At 45.7% G+C, this 12,894-nt stretch overlaps 1 protein-coding gene across 1 annotated transcript; it reads right to left on the bottom strand.

Moving 5' to 3' along the window:
* Positions 1 to 3,682: 3,682 nt before the first annotated feature.
* On the bottom strand, positions 3,683 to 12,583 carry GNPDA1 (glucosamine-6-phosphate deaminase 1). The gene is made up of 6 exons (XM_006086425.3): positions 12,359 to 12,583; positions 11,262 to 11,363; positions 9,621 to 9,803; positions 8,445 to 8,629; positions 6,143 to 6,317; positions 3,683 to 5,489 (listed from the first exon to the last, which is right to left on the bottom strand). The coding sequence occupies exons 1-6, from the start codon at positions 12,480 to 12,482 to the stop codon at positions 5,389 to 5,391; spliced, it is 870 nt and encodes a 289-aa protein (XP_006086487.2). The 5' UTR covers positions 12,483 to 12,583; the 3' UTR covers positions 3,683 to 5,388.
* Between the last annotated feature and the right edge of the window lie 311 nt (positions 12,584 to 12,894).

Genomic DNA, 12,894 nt, shown 5'->3' with positions numbered 1-12,894 from the left:
GAGCAGAGTTTGATGATACGTGTTCTGTCGCCAAAGGCTTGTAAAGTCTTATTTTTGAGGCATGAGTTATAAGCCATTTTTAAGATGGTGAGGTTTTGGGTAGAGTACTTTTGTCTCTGATTATAATGAAAATTGGGGTAACCCCCTGAATGCCCTAGAAATAAATTACCTTGTTAAAGGATGGTATATCAAGAAAGTACATGAACAAAGAGTGCTGTACATAACTTAATTTCATGAAGGCCACTTTTACAAGTGGACTGAGATTTACCATAAATTGACATGAACCTCATGATTTCTTTTGGTGAGAGTGAGAGAGAGCAGAGGGTCCCTTTGCAGACTGTCAGTTCATCCTGCCCAGAACTAGTTTGAAGAAGCCACATCTCTTGATTTTATGTAAAAGGTTTGGATGTAGAACTGATAAATGAAAATAAGTTACTAAATGACTTTTTAAGTCAAAATAGAGGTTTTGTGACATTTTAAGCTTGTGATTGAACAAATTTAAGAGCCTGCCTTTGTCAGTTGAGATGCATCTTGTCCCACTTATTTTTTTAAGTAATGTTTTTAACTTAAAATAAATATACATCCCTTCCTGTTGAAAAGAATGATGGAGAAAAGACTTGGCAGCCACATTCCCATACCTATAGTATTAACAGCAAGGTCATTTTTTAGTTATAGAGGGTTCTAGTTTACATTAGACATTAATATACTTACATTTTTGTTGTTAAGAGAATTAATCAGATATGATCATCATAAAGCCATTCATGTGGCTGCCTGCTTTGGAAAGGAATTTAAAAATTTTGGCAGGAATTTTGGAGATCCCACTAAGTGGTAATTTTGCCATAAGCATCACCAGCAGGTGGCAGCAGTTGCCATGTTATAAAAATTCAGTAAATGGTTAAGACTAGTAGCATTTTGTTTTATGTCTGGGATTTTAATTTTCCTCATTGTGTTTCATTATAGTCTGTTATACACATTGGTGAGTAAAATGACATCCTAGATAATAAAACCCTAATATGCAAATCGACCCAACAGCAGAACTGATTCACTGTTATGTGCACTGACCACCAGGGGGCAGACGCTCAATGCAGGAGCTTCCCCGATGGTCAGTGCGATCGGAGCACCCTCAGCCAGAAGCCCGGCTCACGGCTGGCAAGCGCAGTGGCAGTGGTGGGAGCCTCTCCCGCCTCTGCAGCAGCGCTAAGGAGCAGCTAGCTGAGCAGTAAGGCATAGTGAGCAGGCGGGCAGTAAAGAGTGAGGGGTCCCAGACTGTGAGAGGGATCCTCAACTGCCAACTTAGGGATCGGGCCTAAGCCAGTAGTCGGACATCCCCCGAGGGGTCCCGGAGGCTGAGGGACGGACACACACACGGACGGACACACACACACACACACACACACACACACCCCTGCCCCGAATGAATTTTTGTGCACTAGGCCTCTAGTTTAATAATAGGAGTATTACCAAATACTGTAAGGCCACTTAAAACTATATTTGAACCAGTTGACATCCAATTGTTATATAGCAGCGGTTCTCAATCTGTGGGTCGCGACCCCTTTGGTGGTTGAATGACCCTTTCACAGGGGTTGCCTAAGACCATCCTGCATATCAGATATTTACATTATGATTCATAACAGTAGCAACATTACAGTTATGAAGTAGCAATGAAAATAATTTTATGGTTGGGTCACAACATGAGGAACTGTATTTAAAGGGCCAGAAGGTTGAGAACCACTGTATAGGAAGGTGGCATTCTTGATAGTAGTACTTGTCGGCAGCCACTGAAGAAAATAACTTATAGCTGTACTGTGATGCAGCTCCTAAGGAGGATGGAGAAGTTGTGACATTGTGGGACCCTCTGGAAAGAGTAGCCAAATAGTCAGGTCCTTGAACTTTGGCTCAATAATAAAGTCAGCCAGCATACCAGTCTTAGGGTTTTGAGTCAGAAAAATGGCTTTGATGATGTTCTTAACAAATGTTTATGACAACTTTCAGCACCCACAGTCTAATTTTGCACAATTCCGAGGATTCCCGTATTTCTCTGAGCCAGAGGATGCTCAGCATTGTCACAATATCTTATTGGAAACTTATGCATCACATCATAGTAAGGGTTTTGATTCCCAGGAAAGAGGCATCAAATTTGCAAATTTATATCTTCAATAGACCAGTTTGCTAATCCATTATCATATAATATGCTGTTATTTCCCCTGGTTATTGTATATGATCACTACTCTTGGGGGTAACTGTCAGGCTTACAACAAATAATGGGTGTCTTCTAGAAACCAAGGCACTGATAGGGACAGGATAGAGCAGCATTTAGAGTCTGCTTTCATGAAGCTTACATTTAGTGGGAAACAAAATCATGCCAGGTGGTAGAGGTTTGAGAAATAGAGCAGTAGGGGAGAGAGAATTGGGATTGCTATTTATGTTGGAGGGCCAACGAAGATCTCTTTGATAAATGACATTTGAGCAGAGATCTGAGGAAGTACGGGGGTAAGCCATTCTGGAGGGGAATAGTGGGCCAGGCTCTTGTATCCATCTCTACTTTGTAAACGACAAATTTAATAGAAGAGGTGACACATTTGTGTGAACATGCTGCCACTTATAACTTGAAACACATTCTACCCACTCTTCCTGAAATATAGCTCTCCAAGTATACTTAATCTTTTTCCTTTCTGAGTATCAGAGTTGGGGTTTCAGACTCGACTCTTTCTACTTAGCTATATTAAATATTTATTGATCAAATTGTCACAACCTGGCCTTGGAAGGCCCATTTAACAGGCTGCTTCATCCTCTCAGTACTGCCTCATTTTTTATTTATTTTAAATGTTTTTATTCATTTTACAGAGGGTAAGGAAGAGGGATGGAAAGATAGAAACACCTATGAGAGAGAAACATTGATCAGCTGCCTGCAACCTGGGCATGTTCCCTGACCCAAATCAACTTCTTGGTTCATAGGTCCATGCTCAACCACGGAGCCATCCTGGCAGGGCTACTGCCTCATTTTTGAAAGCACCTTTGTTTTATGGCAATAAGACATTCCAGGCCCACTGTGATCCCTGCCCAAAACATGTGATTAGCTCCTGTCCAAGAAGCCCTGTGTATATCAGAGGCCCAGGCTGGCCCAGAATCCACATAAGAACTGGTTGAAGCAGGATGACACTGCTGTTGAACCACAAGGAAACACAGGCCTGGGAAAGATAGATTTATTTTTTTAAAATATATTTTTATTGATTTCAGAGAGGAAGGAAGAGAGATAGAGAGAAACATCAATAATGAGAGAATCATTGATTTGCTGCCTCCTGCACACTCCCCACGGGGGATTCTAGCCCATAACCTGGGCATGTGCCCTGACTGGGAATCAGACTGTGACCTCCTGGTTCATAGGTCAATGCTCAACCACGGCAGTCGGGCAAGACAGATCTTTTTAAGGTCCTGAGTTCACACAGACATCTCCAGTTTGGCTGTTGTCACTAAGTCCTTTTTCGTTTCATTCTAATATATTTTTTCTATGACATACCTTCTTAAAAATTAATCCCACCCAGCACATAAATTATATGTCAATATAACTGATAAAAAATTAAACCCTTCTTCCAACTTCTACTTGTACTTCAGTTATATTGACCTAAGATATGCCATATTGATTTTTAACTTTAAAAACAAACAAACAAAACGAAACAACCTATTTTCCATACCATGCAGTTTTTATTTTTATATCCTCCTGGTCACAGATCTGCCTTATTGTTTTTAACAGCTGTATCCTTGTTTGGATCCCAAGTACAGTTAGAACATGAACAATTTATTGCTCAACTTTTCATTCCTACCATTTTTCACACAGGTGCTTTTCAACTCACTTTTATGACATACTTTCTTTTCCGCCAGTAAATGAAAAAGATCAGCAGTTGCTATGATTGTGACTTCCTGCAGAGCTGTTGTGAGGAGTGAGTATAAAGCTTTGTTCACCAGCTATTCCCAAAATATATATGAACCCAGATCCATCTTCTAACCTTTGGGAGAGTGGGGATGGTGGAAGTCCATAAATGACAAATTTGAAAACAATGGATTTAATAGAAAATATAACATTGTAAACAAGCCTATTGATCTATCAACTTAAAACAGAATGACAGCACAATCACGTATCAAAAGACAAAATGCTGGTACCAAACAGCACTTAGAGGCTTGAGCTGGCTTTTAAAGATCATGAGAAACAGGCACAAAGGTGGGGGGGAGGAGGTGTAAGAGGGTAAAGGAAGACAGCAATAGACTCATCTTGTGAGCAGGGGTAAAGGATAAAGGGACAAAGGGGTTCTATTTCCTGATGTTCTAGAAACATCAGAGCACACAACATGAACCCGAGAGATGAGAGGGGCAGTTAGGTGAGGAAAGGCAGCCTTAGAAGCATTTGTATATTGTCTTGGCACTCAGCTCCTAGGGAAGCAGGAGAGCATGTCACTCGTGTTGTGACTAAACTCACCATTGAGCTGCTTGTCCAGCCCCTAGCACCTTGACTGAACACATTGAAACCGTGCCAGCGTCTGTTGCCCCAGTGGACCTTCTGCTTATTAATGAGTATGTAAAAGGGGGTGCCACAGGGAGGCCTTGGAACAAAAACACAGGGCTCTGGTGGGAAAAGGGTTTCCGCCTTTCTCGCCTTCCTCAGGTGCTGGAGGGTCCCTGAGGGAGAGGAGTTTGACGTTGCTGAGCCTCTCAAGGCACTGAGCTTATCAGCAAAGCCTTCTCTTTAGCCCTCTCCTCCTAAGTCCTCCCCCAAGGAGTCCTCAGGGTTCATGGAAAGGCCAACTGAGAGAGAGAGAGAGAGAGAGAGAGAGAGAGAGAGAGAGAGAGAGAAAAACAGGAAAGAAAGTAAGGGGCAGTTTTCTCTCCATGGCACTTGTTACTGACCAGAGGGACTGCCTCCTTATGCTGACTTTAGCCATTGAGACTTTGTCCCTTCACCTGGAGCACTGATTCTCAAATAGGGGCAGCCGGCTCAAGGGGGCTCTGAAGCCTCTCCAAAGAGGGTTTGTCCAATACCACAAGCCTGTTTCCCCAGCCGAGAATCTGCACATAATGATAGAGATTCCTAACAGGAGTGTGTTGTACGTGTGAACAGTGTCAGGCAGAACACAAAGTCGAAACCCCCTAATCTGTGTAGAGCAGACATCAAAATATGGAGTGATTTTTTTTTCTGATTAATAAGTTACAGACAAGTCATTTCTCCTATAGCTAAACTCCATGAATAGGCTCCACACTGCAGAGCCAAGAAGTTACGTTCAACCATTTATCCAGAGTAATCGTACTGGATGAAAAAAACACAATTCTGTCCCCAAGACAATTTCCAGAAAGACCTGCCTGTCCTGGTGAGGTACCTGGCACTAGGATTAGCACAGGTTAATCACTGTATGGTTTCTTAGAAGACTGGCTTTTCTCTGTTTCTTTCTCTTTGATACTGTACAAGGGGTCCACCAACTTGTTATGAACAAGCATTAAACCTACAAAAAAAATTAAAAAACAAAGTAGTTAATGGAGGTAGAGGCAGAGTTCCACAACTGTCAACAGTAATACAGGAGCTCTCAAATGTTGTCCTAGAACTGATAACAATTCATGCTTTCTGTGTGGCTCCAAATAATAAACACTCTAAGAATAGGAAAGAAATTGTTATTCCCAATAAATGCTGGAATCCACAGGACTTTTGTAAACCCAATCTCCAGGAGAGTTGGCCATTAAAAGAATCTTTTCAGCAAAGAACAAATTCCTAATTTGCTCAGTAAAAGGATTTTCATACAAGTTTGCTTAAATCATTGTGTCCTTTTAAAGTAAAAGAACAAGAGCCTCAGGACAGTTCAGTGCCTTTTCTACAGGGAAAGGCCTGTGTGAGAGCAGGGAAGACAGATAGCCTGAGGCTCAGTAGTCCTGCAGAGATCATCACAGCCCTGGACTACAACTTTTCATTCTCTCCTCCTCCTCCCAGCAAACCAGTCTCCAGAAATGGACCCTCACAGTTATGGATGGAAGAGAAATGACTGTGTATTCTGAAACAGCATTTGATTTTTATTAAAATCAGATTTGATTAAAATGTCCAGAGCATGAAAGCTAGGCATATCCTGAACTTGGCCACCTACTCCCAAGCCTACCCCTCCCTCACCTTTGAAATACTTCACGGTCTTCACTTTCAGCTCCAGGGTGGCATCCTCATCGCACACAAACACGGTGCGGGGATGCTGCTGGAAGGCAGACACGGTCCACATATGGTTCACTCCCTCCTCAATGGCTTTGTACAAAGCAAACGCCTTGTGAGCACCTGTGATGAGGATCATCACCTGGGGATCAGAGAACAAGCCCATGACAGAGGAGGAGCAGCGAAACCTGAAGTCCAGGCGCCTGAACTCTAGTGTGGCCGCCCCAACCCGCTGTAAGGACTACTGTTCTATATACCATCGCAAGTCTTTAGCATGCAGCACACTGCTCCGGGCTCCCCCTACGTTATCACACAAGTTACCTGAGTAGGGAGCATCATTACTCCTTGTCCTGTAAGGAAATGGGCTGGGGTTGGGACCAAGGTTAAGTGACTTGCCCCAGGTCATTTCTGACCCTAAGTGCATGTTCTTGACCACCACTCCACAGTGTCTCCTGGCACCTTTGATGGTGGCTGCAAGTGCCCTGTGAACAGACGTGCCCTACAAAGGCCCACACTTACCCAACAGTTTTGATACTGGGTTCTAGGAGGTCCTAGGTTTTGTGAGTTTTCAGTCACAAAAAGATGAGTCCCAATCTCTCAGGGGGCCTTGGAAACAATGCTGAGAGTCCTCTGTATGGTGAGGTCACAGCTGCCACTTAATCTGGTCACTTTTAGTTCCGAATATTAGACCTACTAATGTGACTTGGGGTAATGCATTTTGTTTAAATCAGTGGTTCTCAACCTACCTAATGCCTCGACCCTTTAATACAGTTCCTCATGTTGTGGTGACCCCCAACCATAAAATTATTTTCCTTGCTACTTCATAACTGTAATTTTGCTACTGTTATGAATCGTCATGTAAATATCTGATATGCAGGATGTATTTTCATTGTTACAAATTGAACATAATTAAAGCATAGTGATTAATCACAAAAACAATATGTAATTATATATGTGTTTTCCGATGGTCTTAGGCGACCCCTGTGAAAGGGTCGTTCGACCCACAAAGGGGTTGCGACCCACACGTTGAGAACCGCTGGTTTAAATGAAACAAAGGCACAGACTCCCTTCAACAGCTGAAATACCAAGAAAGCAAGTAGTGGACAGTGATCATAAAGAACTCAGCTCTGTGGATTTCCTTTGTAATTAATTCACTTGCACCATGGAATTGTGAACAGGATTTACTGTTCCTTTCTTTTTTCTTTTTAAATACGTTTTTATTGATTTTAGAGAGGAAGGAAGAGAGAGAAATATGGATGTGAGAGAGAAACATTGATCAGCTGCTTCCCGGGGACTGAACCTGAGACCTGGGCATGTACCCTGACCAGGAATAGAACCAGCAACCTTTTGGTACAGAGGATAATGCTCAACCAACTGAGCCACACCAGCCAGGCTACTATTCCTTAAAAGGTGAGAAAACAGAGGCAGAGAGGAAATATGGCTCTTTGTTCAGGATTCCAGATCTAATTTTAGAAGAGAATTTCCTGATATCCAGCCCAGGCTCTTTCTCAGATTAGCATTCACTAACACGACAGGGAGGTTTGCAAGCCACAAGGCCAAGTACAGCAGAGTGACCCTAGGTACTGACTTGAAGCTACCCACAAGAATTCTGGCGCCATTGCCTTTCACAAGAGTTCACTTTGGACTTAGATGTTTGTTTACAGACCTAGGCAAAGAAGCTTAAAGTTAAAATGTCTGTGTCTGCTTCCCACTAAATATAATCCAGGAAGAAAAAATGCTTCTAAAATTCTAATGAAAGACAGTAGGAAATTAGAGCCACAAAAAAAAAAAAAAGTTACCCAACTTTCTAGGAAAAAAACTTACTAAATTCAGTTTAGGACACTTATGTTTCCCACATTTATGAATCCCCAAACTCAGGGCTATAACCACCAACATCCTGGACCTATAGGAGCTCCCTTCAAACACTGACCCCCAACTGCAGGGAACCAGAGAGTCCATCTTGGTACCTGGGCAGGTGCAAATTCATACTCAGACAGCAGTACTGCTGGGCTCCTCTGCCTGTGAGCAGCTCGAAAGGGGTACATACACAGGCCAGGGAGCCTGCCGTCTCCTGGGCAGTCCTCACACTGGGAACAATGGCTCCCTCCAAAGAGGAAGGAGGAACACTGACAGGGTCAGTTGGGATTTTATCCTCATAATGTATTCATTTTTAATACAAATGTATCTAGGTGGTACCTGTAGAGTTAAATTTTTGAAACAAGCCCAGTCCAATCCCCAGTGAAGGCCTGTGGACCCCTTGCACCCTTACCTCTCTGGCATTCATGACAGTGCCCACACCCACCGTCAGGGCCATGGTGGGCACCTTGGCGAGGTCTCCATCGAAGAACCTAGCATTGGCCAGGATGGTGTCCATGGCCAGCGTCTTCACACGGGTCCTGGATACCAGACTGGAGCCCGGCTCATTGAAGGCAATGTGTCCGTCGGGGCCGATGCCTGCCCAGGGGAGAATCGGGGCAGCCTATCAGTGCCAGGGCCTCAGATTGCAGGGGTGGACGCTCTCCTCCTCCATCCGGGGTCTACAAAACTTGAAAACCATGTCCCTTTTCTCCTGGGCAGGTACCTAAGCACGTGATCCTTCCCTCTCCGTCTCCCACCCTTTTCTTTCTAGGGCGCACACCGCCATTGTTAACTGCTACCATCCTCAGAAAGCTAGGAAACGGGGACTCCAAATAGCTTCCTCCTCCCAGGTCACTGAAGTGTAACCTCTCTTTCTCTCTCTCTCCTGCTAATAGTCAGGGGTCCTGCTACCAGGGGAGTCACAGTGAATAAAACACACACAGGGCCTGGACAGGGGTGCCAACTTTATACAATCTCAGAATATGAGCGCTCCTGGCCTCTTCCTCCCCATCTTGAATAGAGTTAAATCCAGAGCAGTAAAAGGCAGTCCAACTTCACACCCCTGTGGGTGACTCTGGAGCTGGCAACACATGGAAATGCAAGAGGGCAGCCCAGGGTAAGAACAAAGGCACAAATCTGAGACGAGGACACCCTGGTGCCTGCCTTGTCTCCACCACTCTGGCCAGCTAACCTTGGGCAAATCACAAAACTTCCCTGGAGTTCACTTGGCTGTCTACAGCGTGCAGGGGCTGAGTGAGGAACCTTCTGGGACTACATGTGGTTTTACCTGTTTAGGTAAGTCCCATGACTGAGCTATAAAACTTCGGGCAACAAAATCTCAGAGCCCAAATTCAAACTCTCAATCTACTGACAAGGCATTGACGTGCAGAAAGAGGAGACATCCAGTGTCACACAGCTGCTGAGCAGCAGAACCAGGGCAGGGAGCTAGGGGTCCCACTCTGCCTTCCCTGCCTCCTCAGAGTCATGAGTGGCTCCCACAGTCACTAGCAGAGAAGAAGCTGTTTGAGACCGCATGTGTCTAACTGTGCTGGGTCTGGCCTAGCCACCTGCGCACTGTCAAGCTCACCTCCAACAAACAGCTCAATCCCGCCTGCAGCCTGGATCTTCTCTTCAAAGGCGTCACACTCAGCCTGCAGGTCAGCTGCATTCCCATCCAGAATGTGGGTGTTTTCCGGGTGGATGTCAATGTGCTTGAAGAAGTTGTTCCACATAAAGGAGTGGTAACTCTCTGGGTGCTCTCGAGGAAGACCTGTGGGGCCACGGCCACACTCGGTCATGCCCAGGCACAGCCAGAGCCTTCCTCTCGGGGAGGAGGCCAGGATATCCCCAGGCCCCCAGAGATGATCTCAGGGAAATGCCAGCCAGGGAACCCTGGGCACCAGCCCTCCGACCCTCCCCCCTTCAGGATAAGCTGAGCTGATGTCTCTGTCTACCCACCACCTCCACCTATGACTACAGGATTGGGCCAGAGTAGCTACACCCCAGAGGCCTAAGGAATCCCTCATTTTGATCTCCTTTTCATGGGAGAATAACCTTAGGCTAGAGGCCAGAGTTAATCTGGGCTTCTGGAGGTGGCTTAGGTACCTGGGGGTGAAGCTCTGCCTATCTGGGAAAGGAAGCATGCACACCCCTCACCCTGTGCCTAACCCCACCACTCACCTCGTTATACCCCGCTCAGCCTGAACCCCCACTTGAATACCAGGTGGTTAGGGAGAATTATCTCAGGGCTTCCCAAAAGGTTCTTTTCAGTCAAGAAGAAAAAGCATGTTTCAAGTGAATATTTAATGCTTAATGTTAAACATCAAGAATGTTTACAGTGAGCCTTAAAAAGGAAGGAAATTCTGACACATGCTACAACATGGTGAACCTCAACAACATGATGTGAAATGAAGTAAGCCAGTCACAAAAAGACAAAATACTGTATGATTCATTATATGAGGTACCTAGAGTAGTCAAATTCATAGAGAAAGTAAAATGGTGATTGCCGGGGGCTGCGGGAGTGGGAAATGGGGAGTTGGTGTTTAATGGGTATAGAGTTTCAGTTTTGCAAAATGCAGAGTTGTGGAGATTGGTCGCACAACAGTATGACTGTGCTTAACACTACTGAACACATAAAAATGGCTAAGATGGCACATTTTATGTTATGTGTATTTTGCTACAATTAAAAAAAATGTTTAAAGTGAAACCATTACAAAATTATGGGGGGGGGGGGGTGGTCGGGCATGGAAGGAGGTGACAGACCAAGGTGCTGTAGCTTTTCAGTAGTGGAAAAGACACCAGTCTCATCTCCCCTCCCAGTGTACCTGGCAGCAAGGGGCGCTAGAGGATGAACACTGGAGAGAAAGTCCAGACAGACACGGGGACACCCCCAGCCATGATCCCATTTCCAGTCATTTGTTCTAAAAAGAAAGGGCATGGAGTTGGGGGGGAGGCAAAGGAGAAAATACTAGAATATTTACTAAGTGCTTGCTCTAAATAAGAGGCTTCCACATCTGTGATATCATGTAATGCTTACAACCTATGAGGTCAGTTTTATTGGCCCCATTTTATAGCTGAGTAAACCAAGGCCTGGAAGAGATAGGAATCAGTAACTGAGCCTAGCACCAAATGTCACTGGTTTCCTGACACTGAATTCCTCTCCAACCTGCGAGGGGGAGGAGTTTGGACTCTCCTGGAATCAGATAAGGACTGAAAGGGCAAGACTCACCCACATACTCGTCCATGTTGAAGGTCTTCACATATTTGAAGGACAGGTCTCCATTCTTATAGTACTCAATTAGCTTCTTGTAGCAGCCAAGTGGGGTGCTCCCTACAAGAGAGGGCACAGCCATGAACACCCTTCAGCTCCCCACCCCCACCCCTGGAAGCCCAGAGGGCACCCGGGAATGAGTCAGGGCTGCTTCGAACAAGTCAGATCTGAAGTCCTACCCAAATGTTGCATGTCATGCTTGTTCACTGCCTAGTTCCCCACTAGACTGTAAGCCCCAGAGAGGCAGAGCTGTGTCTGTTTTGTCCATTGCTAAATCCTCAGCGTGCAGCTCATCGATGACTGAAATGACTGTGATTAGTACTTGAGTGAACATCAGACTTAATTACTAACATGACATTCTCTGAGCAACTACTCCGTGTGAGGCACAGGGGCTCGTGATGGGGATGCAGAGACGCGAGGGATATAGCAGCCACCCTGGGAGCCTATCTCAGAGTGGGGACAAGAAGCAGTAATTCCAGCTGTGACGGGGTAAGCACAGGCCAGCCTGAGGGTTCAGAGAAGACTTCCCTGAGGAGCAGCAAACTCCCAGGTTGGGTCTCATTAAAGAGCGAGTCATAAAACATAAAAAAGGCAGGAGGACCGTTTCTGAAAGAATCAGGATATTTGCTTGGAGGAGCTGGGATCAAAATATCTTCCTATAAAGGCAACATTCTGATTTTTCCCAAAGGAATGGACTGGGTGGTGGGACTAGATAGTAGCACTCCAGATGCACAGAAAATTCATTCATTACATAAAATGTCTGCCTTAAGGCGCTGGGACTTCATCCTGGGAAGGAACCCACGGCTGACAGGGCTGACTTAGGATGTAGCCAAAAACCAAGTTCTTCCTGCTCCAGGAGTCCTCAGGAGCAGGCAGCAACCCAACCACCTACAAAGGAAGCTGGGTCCTCTGTTTTGTGTGTCCAGGAGGCAGGGGAGTTGTTCACTCATGGCACCGGTACCTCAGAGTCCTCCCTCAAGTCCCCTGGCTCCCTAAAATCCCCTACTCTCCCCCCACTCCGCAACCCACGGCCCGCTCTCCATCGCATAACGCACCGGTGGGGAGCCCCAAGGTGAAGTACTTGTCTGGTCCGGGGTTAAACTGGATGATGCGGTTCCTGATGTACTTGGCGGCCCACTCACTGGCCTGAGAATAGTGGTCCAGGATGATGAGCTTCATCTTGTTCTGCAGGGGGCAGGTGAGAAAAGGACTCACTACTAAGGGGCGGGGAGAAAGGGATGCAGGTGTTTGGCTTAGAGGAGCAGCCCCTCTCACGCAGCAACACCTGGTCCCCAGGCGGCTGAGCCGGGAAGAGGAAGCACTAACTTTCAGTTCACAGGAACTGACAGCTGGGCCCAGTGCCGCCATCACCCACCAGGAGGCGCCGCTGTGGCAGAGACCTGGGTTCTAGTCTCAATTACTTCCTTTACCAGGACCTCGGTCTAAGGACCCAGAGTCTCTGAGCCTGTTTTCTCTTACGTGGAAATGGGAACATAAGTACCTACCTGACCAATTTCACGATGATGAATACTAACGAAGGGAAATGCGTGCAACCACAGTACTCTATGTTGGCTAGGACCTTGTAGCTCGA

This window comes from Myotis lucifugus, unplaced genomic scaffold (genome assembly GCF_000147115.1).
Source record: "Myotis lucifugus unplaced genomic scaffold, Myoluc2.0 scaffold_28, whole genome shotgun sequence".
In the NCBI taxonomy this organism is placed as follows: domain Eukaryota; kingdom Metazoa; phylum Chordata; class Mammalia; order Chiroptera; family Vespertilionidae; genus Myotis; species Myotis lucifugus.
Note: the sequence above shows the minus strand (reverse complement) of the source record. Positions and strands in the feature narration are given on the sequence as shown.

What these genes read in the sequence shown, in the direction of transcription:
- GNPDA1 (XM_006086425.3), bottom strand. Translation starts at nt 12,482, where the DNA reads ATGAAGCTCATCATCCTGGACCACTATTCTCAGGCCAGTGAGTGGGCC. An exon ending in CACCTTGGGGCTCCCCACCG is followed by an intron (nt 11,364 to 12,358) that starts GTGCGTTATGCG and finishes CCTCTCTTGTAG; the next exon opens with GGAGCACCCCACTTGGCTGC. An exon ending in CAACATGGACGAGTATGTGG is followed by an intron (nt 9,804 to 11,261) that starts GTGAGTCTTGCC and finishes GTGGCCCCACAG; the next exon opens with GTCTTCCTCGAGAGCACCCA.